We start from the raw sequence: 20,550 nt of genomic DNA, 5'->3' as shown, positions 1-20,550 counted from the left end.
GGAGCTGGTTCGGCCCAGATCATTGTCTGAGCATTATTTAGATCAGCCAGACGCAGGAGAGGAATGGGAGGGGTCTGAGTACCCTTTAAAATGTGGTTTACTACAGGACTGGTATGAGGATCTAGGGGAGGCCAGTGGACTGGACACGTCTCCAGATACTGGTATGCTCTCTCCTCCTAATGTGGCTACGGAGGAGGGTGCTTCATTTGCTACGGTGGTGCGTAGGGCAGCTGAGGTCTTGGACCTAGATTTGCCTACGGTGCCAGTCAGGACAAATATCCTGACAGAAGGGCTTCAACCGGTGGTGACGACATCAGAGCCGATGTTGCCCTTCAATGAGGCTCTTACAGACGTCCTTCTGGGCACATGGTCCAAACCCAGCACAGCGGCTCCCATTGAATAGGACTGTCGGCCACCACCATAGACCTGCTCCAAGCGACCCTACTTTCCTCACTCAACACCCCACTCCTGAGAGCTTGGTTGTCCAAGCCTCTACTTCCTGTGGTGCCTTCCCTTCCGCTCCCCCGGATAGGGAATCCAAGAGGCTGGACCAACCTGGGAAGAAGATGTTTTCTTCCACCAGTCTGGCATTGAGGTCCGTAAACACCTCTTACCTATTGAGCCGTTATTCCCATACTTTATGGGATACGGTGGCACAAGTGCTGCCCCAGGTCCCGGAGGGCGTACGGGACACTCGCACCCAGACTGTCAAGGATGTAAGAGATGCAGCCAAGTTTACGATCAGATGTGGTTTGGACACGACCGACTCGCTGGGCAGAGTGATTTCCTCGTCTGTGACCCTACGTCGCCACACCTGGCTGCGTTCAACTGGTTTCTCAGGGGATGTCCAGTCCAGCTTGATGGACATGCCCTTTAATGGCTCTCGCCTTTTTTCTGAAAAGGCAGACTCTGCTCTTGAGCGGTTCAAGGATTCTCGAGCTACTGCCAGATCCTTGGGCCTTTCAGCGCCAGCACAACAGCAGTCTGTCTTTCGTCCCTTTCGAGGCTTCAGAAGGGGCGTGATACCATGCCAGCCACAGTTTAGCCACCGTCAGGCTTCATAACATCCCGGGAGAGGATGTGGCCATGGTACCATCAGACCCAGAGGGTCTGGGCAGAGGTCGGCCACCACACAACCCCCCTCCACTGCGCCCAAGCCCTCCTAGTGTGGTTCTGCAGGATCACGTCCATCCAGTTGGAGGGAGGATTCATTTTAATCTCCCTCACTGGCTTTCCATCACAACGGACAAGTGGGTCCTGCAGATCATACGGAAGGGCTACTCTCTTCCCTTCCAGTCTTTCCCTCCCTCTATCCCTCCGACAAAGGAATGGCTGATGGAGGACCATCTGATTTTGCTCCGCGGGGAAGTTACGGCTCTGTTGGCCAATGGAGCCATAGAAAGAGTCCCGATAACAGAAGTAGGCAGTGGTTGTTATTCCCACTACTTTCTGATTGCCAAAAAGAACAAAGGCCTTCGCCCTATCTTGGATTTAAGGGACGTCAATCTCTTCCTCAAGAAGGAGAAATTCAAGATGCTCACTCTTGCTCAGGTTTTGTCTGCCCTAGACCAAGGAGACTGGATGGTAGCGCTGAATTTGCAAGATGCGTATCGCCACATTCCTATCTTGCCAGCCCACAGGCGTTACCTGCGGTTCAAGGTGGGCCACGAGCACTTTCAGTTTACCATGCTTCCTTTTGGTCTCACCAGTGCCCCTCGGGTGTTCACAAAGGTGATGGCGGTGGTGGCAGCACATCTGCGCAGGTCAGGGATTTCAGTCTTCCTCTACCTAGACGATTGGCTGCTGAAGGCTTCTACGCCCCAGGCTCTCGTCACCCACCTCCAGACGACGGTGGACCTCCTGTATTCGCTGGGGTTCACTATAAATGTGCAGAAGTCACACCTGACTCCTTCTCAGAAGCTCACTTTCATCAGAGCTGTTCTAGACACACTGCAGTATCGGGCTTATCCTCCCGAACAGCGGGTCCAGGATATTCAGGTTATGATACCGATGTTTCGGCCTCTAGCCTGGATTTCGGTGAGACAGACTCTGAGGCTGTTGGGACTCATGGCTTCCTGCATCCTATTGGTCAAGTATGCCAGATGGCGCATGAGGGCTCTGCAGTGTGACCTGAAGTTCCAATGGGCACAGCATCAGGGTAATCTTACTGACGTGATTCAGATCTCGGAGGGGGCAGCAGAGGATCTACAGTGGTGGTTAGTGAACTGCGATTGGGTCAAAAGCAGACTCCTCTCCCTTCCCCAACCAGATCTCACAGTAGTGACTGATGCGTCACTTCTGGGATGAGGCGGCCATCTGGGAGAGGTGGAGATCAGAGGTCACTGGTCTCCGGCGGAATCTGGGCTCCACATCAACTTGCTGGAACTTCGGGCGATCCGACTAGCATTAAAAGCAATTCTTCTTGTTGTGAAATGTGGGGTCGTGGATCCTTTGTCAAGAGGCTCTGCTTCTCTGGACATGGCTGGAACAGCAGGGCATAACCCTGGTGGTTCAACACCTGGCAGGTTATTTGAATACCAGGACGGACAAACTCAGCCGACAATGCTTAGCGGATCACAAATGGTATCTCCATCTGGAGGTGTTGCAAGGACTCTTTCAGCAGTGGGGAGGGCCTTGGTTATATCTGTTTGCCTCCATAGAGAACGTTCAATGTCAGCAGTTTTGCGCGTTGGAGTTTCCAAGGGGGCTATCGCTAGGCAACACTTTTTGTCACGAGTGGAGTTCAGGCCTACTGTACGCCTTTCAACCCATACCACTTCTGCCCAGAGTTCTCAAGAAAATCAAGAACGACCGGGCCCAAGTAATCCTACTGGCTCCAGATTGGGCACCGAGAGTCTGGTATCCAGAGCTTCTCAAAATGAGCATCAGTTCTCCAATCAGGTTGCCTCTTCGGGAGGATATACTGTTGCAGCAGCAGGGGAAGGTTTTTCACCAGAACCTTTCTACCTTGCGGCTTCATGCATGGAGGTTGTGCAGCAATAGTTGATGGTTTATGACCTCAGTTCTGAAGTTTTTGATGTCATTCTGGTTGCCAGGCGTCCCTCTACTAAGTCAATTTACACCTGCTGGTGGAAACGTTTTTTAAAATATTGTACAGAGAGATGTCTGTTGATCCTCTTTCTTCTTCTCTTTCTAATATCCTTTTGTTTATTCTATCTCTCACCCAACAGGGTTCCTCCTTAGGGACTCTCAAGGGCTATCTTGCTGCCTTATCGGCTTTTCTTCGTTTGCTCGACCAACCATCTTTCTTTAAGTCTCCCATCGTACAAAGATTTTTAAAAGGGCTTGTGCATATCTTTCCACCTGTGCCTTTTGTCATGCCCTAGTGGGATCTTAATCTTGTTCTTACTTTCCTAATGTGTGCTCCTTTTGAGCCTTTGCATAACTGTCCTCTCGGGCTGCTCACTATCGAAACATCCTTTTTGGTAGCAATTACATCTGCCAGGAGAGTGAGTGAGCTGCAGGCTTTATCATCGAACCCGATATCTCACGATATATCCTGATAAAGTAGTCCTCAGAACTCATGCCTCTTTCCTCCCCAAGATGGTGACCCCTTTCCACCTGGGTCAAAATATCACCCTGCCCACCTTCTTTGCGCCACTGCATCCCTCTAAGGAAGAGGAGTGTCTCCATCGGCTGGACCCAAAAACAGTGTTATCATTCTACCTTGACCGCACAAAAGAGTTCCGGGTGGACTACCAACTCTTTGTGGGATATGTTGGTGCAAAGAAGGGTCGGCCAGTACAGAAACGGTCCATTTTGCGCTGGGTCGTTCTCTGTATGAAGATTTGATACACTTTGGCCAAGTAGCAGCCTCCAGAGGGCTTGAGGGCTCACTCTACCGGAGGAAAAGCTGCTACCACTGCGTTAGCTCGTGGCATGCCGGTACTTGACATCTGCCAAACAGCAACGTCGGCTTCTTTGCACATTTTTGCGAGACACTACTGCCTGGATAGCCAGGCGAGGGGAGAGGGGCATTTTGCCCTCTCGGTCCTGCAGGACTTCCTGGTGTGAAATATATCCTCAAGACCTGCCACCAGGAGTTATAGCTTAGGTTTCTATTCTAAGGTAAGGAATCTGCAGCTAGAAGTCTCTATCAGATGAACAAGTTACTTACCTTCGGTAACAAATTATCTGATATAGACTCTATCTAGCTGCAGATTCCTTAAACCCACCCAAGCCTCCCTGCTCTGCGGAGATATATATATATATATATATCTATATATATATATATATATATAGATATATATATATATATATATATATATATCTATCATGTTTTTATATTTTTGCCTTTCTTAAAGGTATGTTTTTTTTTCTTTAAACAGTCAAGCGTAAAAAAAAAAATTACAAAAAAAAAAGTTGTTGATTCTTCCATGACTCAATGCTTCTGGCATGGGAAGTTGTGGAAAAAGAACTGACGTACACGCGCAGAGGTGGCGTCTATATAGACAACCATGACGTCACAGATGGCTCCAACGATGCTGACAACACCACGTGGAGCCAGATGGCGCTCGCAGGGTACTGCTCAGCAGAAAAATTCCGGATTCAAAGCTGACGCCATGGAATTCTAAGGTGTGGAATCTGCAGCTAGATAGTCTCTACCAGATAATTCGTTACTGAAAGTAAGTAACTTGTTCTTCTAGCCTCCTCCACATCCAACTAAAGAAGAGTGAAGACTTCATCGCCTTGATCCGAAAGGAGTAGTCTGCTTCTACCTGGACAAGAACATGTGAAATCAGAATGGATGATGAGCTAGTTTATCCTAAGCATGAAGATCTACTATTCTACAGCACACAAGAAAACTCCTGAAGGTATTTGTGCTCATTCTACAGAGCCAAATCTTATGCCTCAGCGCTGACACAAGGATTGTATGTAGCTGATATTAAAAAGCAGTGGCTTGGTCATCTGTTCACACTTTCTGAAAACCATTGCTTAGATTCCAGAGTGAGGGATGGTCACATCGCTGTTTCTTTTCTTCAGGATTTTTTGGTATAAATAGTCATACACCCAACTCCAGGTTTGGGACTGCTTAGGGAATCTATTCAAAAAGTGAGGAATCTACAGGTGTAAGTATCTAACAGAAGAACAAGTTCTTTACCGTCGGCAATGCTTTTATAGTGAGTGCTGTATCTACCTGCTGATTCCTCACCGAACTACCCGCCTCCTATTGCATGGCTGTATATACCTATGAGCCCGATCATCTGTAAGCTTCATGGCACTGACAACCTCACCTATATCTTTGATGTTGTTTTGAACTATTCACCTTGCAAGCTCAGTAAAAGGTGACTAATGTCAGCACATCGACGGAGGTGCTTTATGGCTCCTGTGGCATTTTGTGGTGCCGTCTCTGGAGCCATAATGGGGTCAGCACCCCCTATCCTCGTGGAAGAGCTATTAAAAATTTTCTGAATGCAGTCTGGCACTTTGGGTATTGAAAAGATGAGGAATCTGCAGGTGGATACAGTATCCACTAGAAAACGCATTACAGAGAGTAAGTAACTTCTTTGTTGCATGTGGTTGTCGATTACATATATTACTGATGAATACTTATACCTGCAGATTTGTCAACTGTTGAATATCCCCAGGTTCCAGATTGAATCTGTGAAAAAGAGCCACCTCGGGTAGCAGTCTGGAGGTACACTTAGTTTCTGTCTCAAGGATGTATCTATTTAACTTACATTCTGTAGAGCCAAGAAACCTGATGTCAGAAGATTTGGTCGCTTCCAGCTGGCTTCTTCCCTGCTATATTCCTTGTGATGCTGAACTGTGCCTGGCATTTGCATTGTATCTGAATTAATGCTAGAGGTATAATTCATAATTTGCCAGTAATATTGGTGTGAGGAGGTACAGCTCAAGTCAGCTGTCCTTGTCACGTTAATACATTTTCTTTTTTTCTTTTCTGATGGATTCTTGCGTCTGATTTTCCATGCTTCTACATGCGTAGTTCCCCAAAACTCGATACTGTCTCCTGTCATCTTCAACCTTTCCATGGATCCGCTTAATTGCTTTACTCACAAGAAACAGAATCAAGATTCAGCAGTATGTCAATGTTGCACAACTCTACTTGAAAGTTTCTTCTGCTTCAGACATCCAGTGCTTCAAACACTCCTCACAAATAATCTACACTTGGATGTCCAGCTCCTACCTGAAGCTCAACCCAACCAAGACCAAATTCTTGTTATTTGCCAAAAACAATAAACAATATATAGTACATACCTTGCTCAAGGACATAAGCCTTAACGTCTTCAAACCCCAGCTTTCACCGAGTAGCTCTCAGGACCGAAGGAAATGTGATCACACAACTCCCATCCTGATGGAACTCCAATGGCTCCCCCTGCTGGATCACGCCATCTTCAAAACCAGCTGCATCATTTGCAGAGCTGTCAAAACCAGCATCTCCTCTTATCTTGTAGAGATGCTAATTGTAGGAAGTTGGCTCTCTATATACTGTTTCAAAGTAAGAAATAGTGTGCACAGAGTCCAAGGGTTCCCCTTAGAGGTAAGATAGTGGCAAAATGAGGTAATTCTAATCCTCCATTTTGTCTTAGTGTGGTCGAGCAGTAGGCTTATCAGAGGGTGGTAGTGTTAAGCATTTGTTGTACACACACAGGCAATAAATGAGGAACACACACTCAAAGACTTACTCCAGGCCAATAGGTTTTTATATAGAAAAATATATTTTCTTAGTTTATATTAAGAACCACAGGTTCAAGATTTACAAGTAATACTTCAAATGAAAGGTAGTTCACTCAGGTATTCTAGGACCTTTGAATAATCACAATAGCATGTACAGTTTTGACAAAAATGGCAATACGCTATTTTAAAAGTGGATACAGTGCACAAATCAACAGTTCCTGGGGGAGGTAAGCAATTGTTAAGTTCACAGGTAAGTAAAACACTTACAGGGTTCAAAGTTGGGTCCAAGGTAGCCCACCGGTGGGGGTTTAAGGCAACCCCAAAGTTACCACACCAGCAGGTGCAGTGGTCAAAGAGGTGCCCAAAACACATAGGCTACAATGGAGAACAGGGTTGCCCCGGTTCCAGTCTGCCAGCAGGAAAGTACCCGCGTCCATGAAGGGCAGACCAGGGGGGTTTTGTAGTGCACTGGGGGGGACACAAGCAGGCACAGAAAGTACACTCTCTGCGGCACATGGGCGGCAAGCTGCAGAGTGCAAACAGGCGTCTGGTTTTGTATTGAAAGCAATGGGGAGACCCAGGGGTGTCTTCAACGATGCAGGCAGGCACGGGGGCTCCTCGGGGTAGCCACCACCTGGGTTAGGCAGAGGGTCGCCTGGAGGTCGCTCCTGCACTGGAGTTCGGTTCCTTCAGGTCCTGGGGGCTGCGGGTGCAGTGTTGGTTCCAGGTATCGGGTCCCTTGGTACAGGCAGTCGCAGTCAGGGGGAGCCTCTGGATTTCCTCTGGTTACTCTGGTTACTCGGGGTTGTCTCTGGTTACTCACGGGCTCGCGGTCGCCGGGGAGTCCTCCCTGAGGTGTTTGCACCCGACGCCCCTGGCTCGACCTGCGGAAAACAGAGTGGAAAGTCTCATGCTTCCGGCGGGAAACGTGAAGTCTTTAAAGTTGCTTCTTTGTTGCAGAAAGTTGCAGATTGTTGAGGAGGGCAGCTGTTCTTGGGAGTTTCTTAGTCCTTGGTTGCAGGGCAGTCCTCTGAGGCTTCAGAGGTCGCTGGTCCCTGTTGGATGCGTCGCTGTTGCAGTTTCCTCGAAGTTGGGAGACAGGCCGGTAGGGCTGGGGCCAAAGCAGTTGTCGTCTCCGTCTTCACTGCAGGGCTTCAGGTCAGCAGTCCTTCTTCTTGTTAAGGTTGCAGGAATCTAGTTTCCTAGGTTTTGGGGGCCCCTAAATACTGAATTTAGGGGGGTGTTTAGGTTTGGGAGGGCAGTAGCCAATGGCTTTGTTCCTGGCCACAGAGTGACAAAGGAACTCTCCCCATGTGGCCAGCAACATGTCTGGTGTGTGGCTGGCTGGCAAAACCTAGTCAGCCTACACTGGGAGTCGGGTATGTTTTCAGGGGGCATCTCTAAGATGCCCTCTGGGTGTATTTTACAATAAATTGCACACTGGCATCAGTGTGCATTTATTATACCGAGGAGTTTGATACCAAACTTCCCAGTTTTCAGTGTAGCCGTTATGGAACTGTGGAGTTCGTGTTTGACAAACTCCCAGACCATATACTCTTATGGCTACCCTGCACTTACAATGTCTAAGGTTAAGCTTAGACACTGTAGGGGCATAGTGCTCATGCACATATGCCCTCACCTGTGGTATAGTGCACACTGCCTTAGGGCTATAAGGCCTGCTAGAGGGGTGGCTTACCTATGCCACAGGCAGTGTGAGGTTGGCATGGCACTCTGAGGGGAGTGCCATGTCAACTTAGTCATTTTCTCCCCACCAGCACACACAAGCTGGCAAGCAGTGTGTATGTGCTAAGTGAAGGGTCCCTAGGGTGGCATAAGACATGCTGCAGCCCTTAGAGACCTTCCCTGGCATCAGGGCCCTTGGTAACAGGGGTACCAGTTACAAGGGACTTACCTGAGTGCCAGGGTTGTGCCAATTGTGGAGACAAAAGTACAGTTTAGGGACAGAACACTGGTGCTGGGTCTTGGTTAGCAGGGTCCCATCACACTTTCAAGTCATAACTTAGCACCAGCAAAGGCAAAATGTCAGGGGGTAATCATGCCAAGGAGGCATTTCCTTACACTAATCATGTCTGGATCTTGACACTCCCTCTGCCAGAACCCCATCAGACTGCATATTGTGAAGTGTAAAAAAAAAAAAAAAAAGGAAACAGAAGGCCTTTTTCATCTATGTGCAGTTGATCTGTAACAACATCCCTGTATTTATCTAATCTCTCAGGAGTGTCCCTCCTCTGCTCCAGTTTAGGAACAAGTTGAAGAATCACCTCTTTAAAATACATTACATTTCAATGAATCAACTATCCACAAATCAGTTTCCTCTCCTTTTACCGATTGACTTTGCTTGCCTTTGACCATGTACAGAGCTCCTCTACCTTTAGACTAGTTTCGCTCTATAGAAATACTACATACATTCATACATAGCCTTTGATTTTGACACTGGCATGCTCTGTCAATGTTATCGGTGACTCTGGTAGAAGGCCCAGAGTTGGAGCCATTCAGGCACCAGATCTGTTCCATTTAGAACAGATGGGGCATATGGGAGAGGACCCACTGATAGGAGCCCAAAAGGAGCCCTTAAAGGTCCCCTGTGGCCTGAAGTTGCTCCAGAGTTTGAAGCACACTGGACTATCTCCATGGTAGTATAGAGGAAAATGCTATGCCGGTGCCAGCGACATATATGGTGAAACTCCATGAGCAGGATGATATTCACTGATGACATCTACCTCTAAACTTCGAGCAGTGTATGGGAAATTTTCTCTGCTTAATCTTATGTTTATGTTTTCTCCCTTGAGATCTCTGATGACCGAGAAGAGCAAAATGTAATGGGAGATCTCGACTTGTAGTAAGTCAGGCATTGATCTTGATGCTCATTGTAGGTGACAAAATGTTTGACCTTGCACTCTGTTATCACCTGGAGGATGAGGGTGCACTTTTCGCTCAACCTAGAGTGGTGTCTCAACCCCAAAGAGCACAGACAGACATCATGGGCTCTCAAATGAACATTTGCCCATTAGTCGTTGGCAGGGTTTGAACCTTGGCATCTTGGGAGGTGACAGTCACTATGCACTGCCCTGCGAAACATTTATAGAGTAAAATCTCTCTGGAAAATAACCAGAGGTGTCAGAAAATAAGGAGACTAGCTACAGTTCCACGTCAAAGGGCATTGAAAAAAAATTTAACTGATGTTCGTGCATTAGGTTTGGTGTTGCCTGGCTCTGATGACATCAAAGCGTCTGCTACAGAAGAGCGAGGAGTGAAGTTTGTGGATCCAGACCAGCGCCTGGTGATATTCAACAGGTGAGGAATCAGCAGGTAGAGTATCCACCAGAAAGTTAATTCTCAAAGGTAATTTTTCTTTTCTGATAGAGATTTCTAGATACAGATTCCTTAACTTTGATTTTCCCCAGGTGTCAGACTGGATCCTGAAACCTTTGCTTGAGCAATACCTTGCCCACGCCGTCGGGTGGCTCCATTTGGTTCTGCCCGGCATCATCTATAAAGACGCCACCCAGACACTCGAATGTCAGTTCTTTTCTTTCTTTGCCAGTTAGAGTAGATCCAGCTATGAACTGGTATGTGGAACTAGGAGAGGCCAGTGGACTGGGCACCTCTCCAGATACTGGCTTGCTCTCTCCCACCACTGTGGCTATGGAGGAAGGAGCTTCCTATGCCATAATGGGGCGTAGGGCAGCTGAGGTGCTCGACCTTGAACTGCCTTCATTGACTGTCAAGACCAACCTCTTGACTGAAGTGCTCAGCCTGGGGCTTCCACTTCTGAACCCCTCTTGCCCTTTAATGAGACACTTACTGACATCCTGCTGGGAACTTGGTCGAACCCCAGCACAGGGACTCCTGTAAATAGGACGATGCCTGCCACCATCACCCTGCACCGGGCGACTCTAATTTTCTCAGCTATCACCCCACCCCTGAGAGCTTGGTATTCCAAGCCTCCACTTCCTAGGGTGCGTTCCCTTCTGTTCCCCCAGAGAGGGAATCCAAGTAGCTGGGTCAGCTTTGGAAGAAGTTTCTTCCACCAGCCTGGCTTTGAGGTCGGTGAACACCTCATGCTTTCTGGGCTGTTTCTCACACACCTTATGGGATACGGTTGCTCAAGTGCTGCCAGTCCCAGAGGAGGCCAGAGCCATCCTCTCCCAGGCAGTGAAAGACGGGAGGGATGCGACAAAGCTCACCCCTAGGTGTGGCCTGGATATGACTGACTCGCTGGGCAGAGCGTTTTTGTCAACGGTGACCTTACGGCGCCACGCATGGCTGAGAATATCTGGCTTTTCAGGGGATGTCCAGGCAAACCTCATGGACATGCCCTTCAACAGGACATGCTTGTTTTTGTCAATAAGGCAGAGGTTTAAAGACTCTTGGGCTATGGCCAAGTCCTTGAACCTCTCGGCTACCCCACGCCCACAGTCAGTCTTTCGCCCCTTTCGTGGCCACGGAAGGGGAGTACCAATGCACCAGCCCTATGCTAGCCACCGTTCTGCGCAAGCTCCCCAAGCTATGCGAGTATATGTGGGCACAGTGACTTCAAACCTAGAGAGTCTGGAAGCCGTCCACCACCCAGCCCCTGACAGCACAAGCCTCCAAGCCCTTCTAGTTTGATTCTGCAGGACCATGCTTGTCCAGTTGAAGGGAGAATTCTACATCCTCTCCTGCACTGGCAGTCCATTACATCAGGCGCTTTGGGTTCTGCAGATCATCAGAAGGGTTATGCCCTGCCTTCTCAATCATTTCCTCCCCCAATAACACCGACATATGAACAGCTGGTGGAGGATCATTTGTCACTGCTCCGAGAGGAAGTTACAGCTATCGTGGCCAGGGGAGCTATAGAAAGGGTCCAAATATCAGAAATAGGCAGTGGTTGTTATTCCCTCTACTTTCTGATACCCAAAAATAGCAAGGGTCTTTGCCCTATTCTAGACCTATGGATGGTCAATCTCTTCCTTAAGGAGGAGAAGTTCAAGATGCTTATGTTGACTCGGGTCTTGTCTGTCATAGATCAAGAAAACTGGTTGGTAGCATGGGACTCATAGGGTGCGTATTTTCACATTCTCATCCTGCTTGCCCACAGGTGTTACCTGCGGTTCAAGGTATGCCAAGAGCACTTTTAGTTCAACGTGCTCTCATTTGTCTTTACCAGCACCCCTCTGGTGTTTACCAAGTTGATGACGGTGGTTGCAGCTCATCTGCACAGGTTAGGGGTTTCATTCTTCTCCTTCCTCGATGACTGGCTGTTGAAGGCGGCCTCAACCCCAGACTGTCTCCCACCTTCAGACTACGGCAGACCTCCTGCCTTCGCTGTGGTTCACTATAAACATGCCAAAGTCATACCTGACTCCCTCTCAAATGCTCTTTCATCTGAACTGTTCTGGACACAGCGCACTTTTGGGCTTATAGTCCTGAGCAGGGAGTCCAGAATATTCAAGGCATGATACTGATGCTTTGGCCTCTGTTGTGGGTTTTGGCAAGACTGACTCTGAGGCTGCTGGGCCTCATGGCTTCCGACATCCTGCTGATAAATCATGCCAGATTGCTTATGCAGGCTTTGCAGTGGTGTTTTGTCTTTCACTAATGACCGAGCTGACAAAAATCTCTGGAATGCACTTCTTAGTTTAAAGAAGACACTAGTAGGTCGAAAGCACACGTTTAAAAATAGTCACAGCAATGAAAGGAAAATATACCAAAATGATTCTCAACTGCAATATACACAGCAAATATATGTGATTATATTATAGCATAATTGCAAAGCAAAGGATAAAGTAAAAATTCATCACAGTAGGGTTTGCCAAGCTCTTCATCTTTCTCATGCCAGCAAGAAGATGACCCCTGTTCAACTGCGAGAAAGAGATCCTCACCCTCACAGGAAAATGTCAGGCATTTGACATCCAATCCTGACCGAGGTCTCTTAAATTTCCTCGCTACTGAGCAGGGCCACCTCTTTTATATCTTAAAAAATGGAAATATTCAAACATGCTGGCTAAGTCAGAGTTGGAAGAAAAACTTTGAAAACTGGTCAGCCTTTCAAGGCTCTCCTTACAAGGCCGCACCTTTCCCTGCACTGGAGAAAACAAAAAATATGTACTTTCTTATCATGCTATTGTGTTCGGTAAGAGAAAATACGAAGAAACAAGCTTAGTTTACCATATGGAAAAAAACAGCTCAACTGCAATGTCTCAAATGCAATGTCTAACGCCACGATAAAGCCAATAGGCAGCTAAACTGAATACAAAATGTAATCTGCAACTGGTGAATACTGAACAACTGATATGCACAGTGGTGAAACACAATGTCAGTGGTCAAACCTACCTATTTTCAATGCAAGTGGGACCTGAAGTTCCAATGGGCGGAGCGTCAGGGAAATCTCTCCAGCATGGTCCAGATCTCGGAGGGAACTGCAAAAGTCCTGTAGTAGTGGATTATGGTCCATGATTGGGTCAAAGGCATACTCCTCTCTCTTCCTCAATCAGACCTTACAGTAGTGACAGATGCGTCACTTCTGGGATGGGGCAGCCATCTGGGAGAGTTGGGGAATAGAGGACTCTGGTCTCCTGCGGAATCAGGACTCTCCATCAATCTGCTGGAGTTCCGGGCGATCCGGCTAGCATTGAAAGCATTTCCACCTACTGCCAAGGGGAACTTAGTGCACATGTGCAGGGACCACAGCACCGCCATATGGTACTGCAACAAGGAGGGCGGGGTGGGGTTGTGGACTCTGTCAAGAGGTCCTGCGTCTCTGGCCATGGTTTGAACAGCAGGACATAACCCTGTTGGTTCAATATCTGGCAGGTTCTCTGAACGCCAAGGCAGACAAACTCAGCCATTGGTACCTAGAGGATCACAAGTGGCTTCTTCATTTAGAGGTGGCACAAGGACCATTTCAGCAATGGGAGAGCCTTGGTTAGATCTGTTCGCCTCCAAGGAGAATGTGCAGTGTCGGCATTATTGCAAGGCAGCAATTGTTTGGCGATGCTTTTCATCTCAAGTGGAGTTCAGGCCTCCTGTACTCTTTTCTGCCCATACCACTTCTGCCCAGAGTTCTCAAGAAGATCAGGAACGACCAGGCCCAAATCTTTCTTGTGGCTCCGGACCAGGCAGAGAGAGTCTGGTATCCTGAGCTTCTGAGAATGAACATCAATCCTCCTATTATGCAGCCCTTTCGGGATGATCTTCTGTTGCAGCGCGAGGGAGGGTTCTCCACCTGAACCTTTCAACTCTGCGCCTTCATGCGTGGAGATTGAGCGGTGGCATTTGACAGCCTTCTACCTTACTACCAAAATCTGTAATGTTATTTTAGCAGCCAGGCATTCCTCCACAAAAACTATTTACGCCTGCTGTTGGCAAAGATTTGTAAAATATTATACAGATAAGTCTCCTCTTTCTGCTTCTCTCTCTGATGTTCTTCTTTTCATTCTGTCGCTTGCCCAGGAGGGCTCTGCTCTGGGCACGCTTAAGGGCTATCTGTCTGCTTTGTCTGCTCTTCTGTGGCTGCCTGACCAACCCTCTTTAAGTCTCCTGTTGTAAACAGGTTTATAAAAGGGCTTATGCATATATTTTCCCCTTCGCCCTTCGTTTTGCCTCAGTGAAACCTGGACTTGGTTCTTACATTTCTGAAATGTGCTCTGTTTGAGCCACTTCATAACTGTCCCATCAGGCTGCTTACCATCAAAATAGCCTTTCTGGTGGCCATAACATCTGCATGGAGGGTGAGTGAGCTGCAGGCTTTGTCATCCATGCCTCCGTATCTCAGCGTTTCCTGATAAAGTGGTGCTTAACACCTGTGCCTCTCTTCTCTCAAAGGCGATGACCCCATTTCAGTTGGGAAAGACTTGTCACCCTACCCTCCTTCTTTGCTCTCCTTCATCCCTCTAGGTAGGAGGAGAGACTCCACCGGCTGGACCTCAAGAGTGTTGTTGTTCTACCTTGACCGCACAAAAGAGTTCTGGGTGGATGACCAATTCTTTTTGGGATATGTGGGAGCAAAGAAAGGTCAGGCAGTACAGAAACGGACGTTTAAGCACTGGGTCGTTCTGTGTAAAAATGTGCTACGCATTGGACACGATCAAGCCTCCCAAGGGCTTGAGGGCCAATTCCACCAGGGGTAAAGCTGCAACCACTACGTTGGCATGCAATGTTCCAATCCTGGATCTCTGTCGGGCAGCAACATGGGCAGATGTTTGCAAAGCACTGCTGACTAGACTGTCAGGTCTGCAGAGATGGGCATTTCACCACATTTGGTCCTCCATGACTTCCTAGTGTAGGACATTTGTTCACAGCCCACTGCCAGGAGGACATGGCTTGGGTATTTAATCAAAGGTAGGGAATATGCAGCTAGAAGTCTCTATCAGATGAACAAGTTATTACCTTTGGTAACGCATTGTAGGAAGTTGGCTCTGTATATACTATTTCAAAGTAAGAAATAGTGTGCACAGAGTCCAAGGGTTTCCCTTAGAGATAGTGGCAAAATTAGATCATTCTAATGCTCTATTTTGTGGTAGTGTGGTCGAGCAGTAGACTTATCAGAGGGTAGTATTAAGCACTTGTTGTACACACACAGGCAATAAATAAGGAACACACACTCAAAGAATTTACTCCAGGCCAATAGTTTTTATATAGAAAAATATATTTTCTTAATTTATTTTTAGAACCACAAGTTCAAGATTTGAAGTAAATACATAACATGCAAGGTACTCCACACAGGTAAATTAGGAACTTTGAATTAGAGCAATAACATATATAGTTTTTATTAAAATGGCAATAAGCTATTTGAAAAGTAGACAGTGCAAAAATCAACAGTTCCTGGGGGAAGTAAGTATTTGTTAGATTGTGAGGAAAGTAAGACACTTACAAGTCTCAGTTCCTGGGCATAGGCAGCCCACCGTTGGGGGTTCAAGGCAACCCCAAAGTTACCACACCTGCAGCTCAGGGCCAGTCAGGTGCAGAGGTCAAAGAGGAGCCCAAAACACATAGGTGCCTATAAAGAACAGGGGTGCTCTGTTTCCAGTCTGCCAGCAGGTAAGTACCCGCGTCCTCGGGGGGGGCAGTCCAGGGGGGTCTTGTAGAGCACGGGGGGGACACAAGTAGGCAAACAAAACACACCCTCAGCGGCACAGGGGCGGCTGGGTGCAGTGTGCAAAGCAGGCATCAGGTTTTGTATTGGTTTCAATGGAGGGACCCGGGGGTCACTCTAGCGGTGCAGGCAGGCACGGGGGGCTTCTCGGGCCAGCCACCACCTGGGCTAGGCAGAGGGTCGCCTGGGGGTCACTCCTGCACTGAGGTTCGGTTCCTTCAGGTCCTGGGGGGCTGCAGGTCCAGTGCTTGGTCCAGGCGTCGGGTCAATTGTTACAGGCAGTCGCGGTCAGGGGGAGCCTCTGGATTCTCTCTGGAAGCGTCACTGTTGGTGTCCAGGGGGATTGTCGCCGGGGAGTCCTCCCTGTCGTGTTGGTTCTCTGGATCTCGATCCGGGGGTGTCGGGTGCAGAGTGTGAAGTCTCATGCTTCCGGCGGGCAGAGTGAAGTTCTTTAAAGCTGCAAGAAAGTTGCAAAGTTGTTGTTGAAGTTGAGCAGAGCCGCTGCTCACTGGAGTTTCTTGGTCCTTAGGTTCAGGGCAGTCCTCTGAGGCTTCAGAGGTCGCTGGTCCCTGTCGAATGTGTCGCTGGTTGCAGGTTTTCGAGTCAGGAGACAGGCCGGTGGGACTGGGGCAAAAGCAGTTGTCGTCTTTTGTCTTCTCTGCAGGCTTCTAGGTCAGCAGTCATCCTTGTTTCTTCAGGTTGCAGGAATCTGATTTCCTGGGTACTTGGGTGCCTCTAAATACTAAATTTAGGGGTGTGTTTAGGTCTGGGAGGGCAGTAGCCAGTGGCTACTGTCCTGGAGGGTGGCTACACCCTCTTTGTGCCTCCTCCCTGAGGGTAGGGGGGGGCACATTCCTAACCCTATTGGGGGAATCCTCCAAAACTAAGATGGAGGATTTCTAAAGGCAGGGGTCACCTCAGCTCAGGGCACCTTAGGGGCTGTCCTGACTGGTGGGTGACTCCTCCTTGTTTTCCTAACTATCTCCTCCAGCCTTGCCGCCCAATGTGGGGGCAGTGGCCGGAGGGGCGGCCATCTCCACTATCTGGAATTCACTGTGGCTTTGTAACAAAGTGGCTGAGCCTTTGAGGCTCACCGCCAGGTGTTAGTTCCTGCAGGGGGAGGTGAGAAGCACCTCCACCCAGTACAGGCTTTGTTCCTTGCCACAGAGTGACAAAGACACTCTCCCCATGTGGCCAGCAGCTCGTTTGCTTGTGGCAGGCTGGCAGAAACTGGTCAGCCTAACACTAGAAGTCAGATTGGTATTCAGGGGGCATCTCTAAGATGCCCTCTGGGTGCATTTTACAATAAATTCCACACTGGCATCAGTGTGCATTTATTGTGCTGAGAAGTTTGATACCAAACTTCCCAGATTTCAGTGTAGCCATTATGGAACTGTGGAGTTCGTGTTTGACAAACTCCCAGACCATATACTCTTATGGCTACCCTACACTTACAATGTCTAAAGTTTTGCTTAGACACTGTAGGGGCATAGTGCCCATGCACATATGCCCTCACCTGTAGTATAGTGCACCCTGCCTTAGGGCTGTAAGGTCTGCTAGAGGGGTGACTTACCTATGCCACAGGCAGTGTGTGGTTGGCATGGTACTCTGAGGGGAGTGCTATGTCGACTTAGTCATTTTCTCCCCGCCAGCACACACAAGCTGTAAGGCAGTGTGCATGTGCTGAGTGAGGGGGTCCCCAGGGTGGCATAAGACATGTTGCAGCCCTTAGAGACCTTCCCTGGCATCAGGGCCCTTGGTACCAGGGGTACCGGTTACAAAGGACTTATCTGAGTGCCAGGGCTGTGCCAATTGTGGAAGCAAAGGTACAGTTTAGGGAAAGAACACTGGTGCCGTGGCCTGGTTAGGAGGGTCCCAGCACGCTTTTAATCAAAACTTGGCATCGGCAAAGGCAAAAAGTCAGGGGGTAATCATGCCAAGGAGGCATTTCCTTACACGCATTATCTAGTAGACTATATCTAGCTGAAGATTCCTTACACCCACCCATGCCTTCCCACTCTGCGGACTCATATACTAGGGTCAGGGTTATCCCTTTCAGGGCCCTAGATTGGACACACAATCATCAATTAATTTCATGGCTCTGCGCCCTGGTGTGGAAAGGTTTGAAAAAAAGTAACTGATGTCCTCACGCCTGGGTGGCTCCAGTTAGGTGACCGCCACAGCACATCTGGTGCCGATGATGCCACGCGAAACCGAATGGAGCCTCATAACGGAGCACGGAGAGGTATTGCTCATGCAAATGTTTCCGGATCCAGTTTAATGCCTGGGGAAATTCAAAGGTAAGGAATATACTCACTGTTTTGCATTCCACCTTTGATTATCACTCTTTTAGCTGGAATAAATGTATGTCTGTACCTCTTTCAAAGTCTTTCCAATTTGCAACTTTAATTGTACTTTTTGTATTATGAATACTTTAGTGATAGTGTTACTTCAGATGCAAGTCGTCTTTTTATGTCAATTGAATTTGCTTGAAATAAATACCTGTTACGATCTGTCTGATTTGTGCAAGACTTGTACTCCGATTCTCAAGGAAATATCGAGTTTTCCTATAATAATTATTGAATCACATCATATTGTGGTAGTCTGTTAGTATCTGTTGTCCTAAAGTCTTTTTTCAGAAATTGTTGTGCATTCCCTTATGCTTTAGATCATTCAACAAGCTGGACAAGTTTGGTTCCCAGATTCTGCTTTCAAAACGTCTCAGTCTATACAAGATTTTAACAGAGAACGACTACCACTTATGATTTTTGCTAACTGGAGAGGTTTCTCTGGTGGCATGAAAGGTAATTTCTTCAGTCTTGAAAAGTTTATTAAGTGTGGGTAATCTGTTGCGGATAATAATGGAATTGAGATTTTTTCGCTGTCACATAATGTTTTGCCCCTTTTGTGGTATTATTATTAGATTTTGTAGAGCGCATAGCTACTCCAGTTGGGTTTCCCAGCTCTAGGAATACAAGAGGACAGTAACCAATGTTCAAAAGAATCAGTTTTTGAAAAGTTTGGGAGAACCACCTAAAGATGTGCACACTCTCAAAGAGTCAAGTAGTGCATTCCATAATTTGGGACCTAGGTAGGAGAAAGACTTCCCATCCTTTCTGGCACTCCTGAATCTGGGAACAAAATAGAGATTCAGATGGCTAGAGGGAAGGGGTCTTCTGGAGAATTAAGGAGACACCAAGGATCTGAGATAGAGTTGGCCCTCTTGGACATAGCCTTGTGCATGAAGCACAATGCTTTTAATTGCATTTGCTTCTCAGTGGGGAGCCAATGGAGGTCATATAGGAGATTAGAGACTGGATAGTGCTTAGGGAGATGAAACAGCAGTCGGGCTACCTCATTCTGGACTATTTGTAGGTGTCGTGGTGGATCCCAAATCGAGAATATTCCCATAGTCCAGCTGAGAAATGACTAAGGCCTGAACTACTTTCCCTTTGGCAGGGACCAGGAGAATCCAAAGTATTTTTGTTAGCCACTTAAGAACGCCAAAGCCGTTGGAGGAAACCTTGGTGATTTGGGAATGCATCAGAAGTTTGTCATCTAACCCAAAGTCTAAATTTCTAACCACTAAGACGGGAGAGGGGGCAGCTTCTAGAATATCCAACCAAAGATGGGGACCCCAAAGATGAGGTTGATTTATTTCTGTTAAACCAAAGAGAATTAGTGTTCATGTAGGTTGCCATTTTCGTGGGGCAGGGAGTAGGAGCATCAGAATTGTAGTCGTAAGTGAGAAAGAGAGAAACAGTGATCTGGGTGTCATCTGCTTAGGAGAACAGAGTGAGACCACAGCTTTCCACTAAATCAGGTAGGTGAGGCACATAAATGTTAAACAGGGTCAGACTCAGTGCTGATGCTTGTGGTACCCCAGAGGACAGTGGATAGGAGTTTGAGGTTTGCATTTTGGTGAAGACCTGGAAAGAGCAGTCATTTAGGTACGATCTTAACCAAGCCAGGGTCTGATTTTGAATGATCATGTCTTCTAGTCTATGAAGATGTAGCTGGTATGAGACTTTATCAAATGCTGGGATGAGATCTAATAAAATCAGAACTGCAGTGCCACACCTATCCAGTCCAAGACTAAGATGTTCAATATCTCCAAGCAGGGTTCATTCTGTGCTGTAACCAGCACTGAACCCAGATTGAGAGCGGTGGAGAAGTCTGTTGGCTTTTACAATAGAGTTGTTTTACATGTTTTTCCAAAACATTTTTGCAGATAGGCATAAGCAAAATTGGATGATAGTTGGCCCAATTCAATGGATCAAGATTGAATTTCTTCAGAAGATGAATTTTCATTGCATGTTTCCAGGTTTTATGAAAAATACCTTGTTTTTCTTTCCTTATCTTATGACCGAGCTGACAAAACTTCTCTGGAATGCACTTCTTAGTTTAAATAAGACATTTATTATTATTACTTCACCACGAGGTTCCCGAGAGACGCGATTAGTAGGTTGGAAGCACATGTTTAAAAGTAGTCACAGCAATGAAAGGAAAATATTTCAAAGTACTTCTCAAATGCAATGTACACAGCAAATACATGTGATTTATATTATAGCATAACTTCAATGCAAAGAATAAAAGTCAAAATTCGTCACCGTAGGGCCTATCACTGCTCGTCATCTTTCTCATGCCTGCAAGTTGATGACTCCTGTTCAACTGCGAGAAAGATTTTCCACCCAAACGGAGGTCAGGCAGCTGACGTCCGCTCCTGACCTCCCGTTTGGGTGGAAAATCTCTTTCTCGCCGTTGAACATGAGTCATTCAATCTAAGGAGGAGC

At 47.4% G+C, this 20,550-nt stretch overlaps 1 protein-coding gene across 7 annotated transcripts in view; it reads left to right on the top strand.

Moving 5' to 3' along the window:
* The window catches only part of ACACB (acetyl-CoA carboxylase beta), a 1,528,264-nt gene that overhangs the window by 1,271,520 nt on the left and 236,194 nt on the right, over positions 1 to 20,550 (top strand). For all 7 annotated transcript variants that reach the window (XM_069214760.1, XM_069214756.1, XM_069214757.1 and 4 more), the window contains one exon: positions 18,426 to 18,561. In XM_069214760.1, coding sequence (XP_069070861.1) covers positions 18,426 to 18,561 — 136 coding nt within the window. The remainder of the gene's footprint in view (positions 1 to 18,425; positions 18,562 to 20,550) is intronic.

This window comes from Pleurodeles waltl, chromosome 11, assembly GCF_031143425.1.
Source record: "Pleurodeles waltl isolate 20211129_DDA chromosome 11, aPleWal1.hap1.20221129, whole genome shotgun sequence".
NCBI lineage: Eukaryota > Metazoa > Chordata > Amphibia > Caudata > Salamandridae > Pleurodeles > Pleurodeles waltl.
The sequence above is the reverse complement of the archived record's forward strand: the minus strand, read 5'-3'. Positions and strand labels throughout refer to the sequence as shown.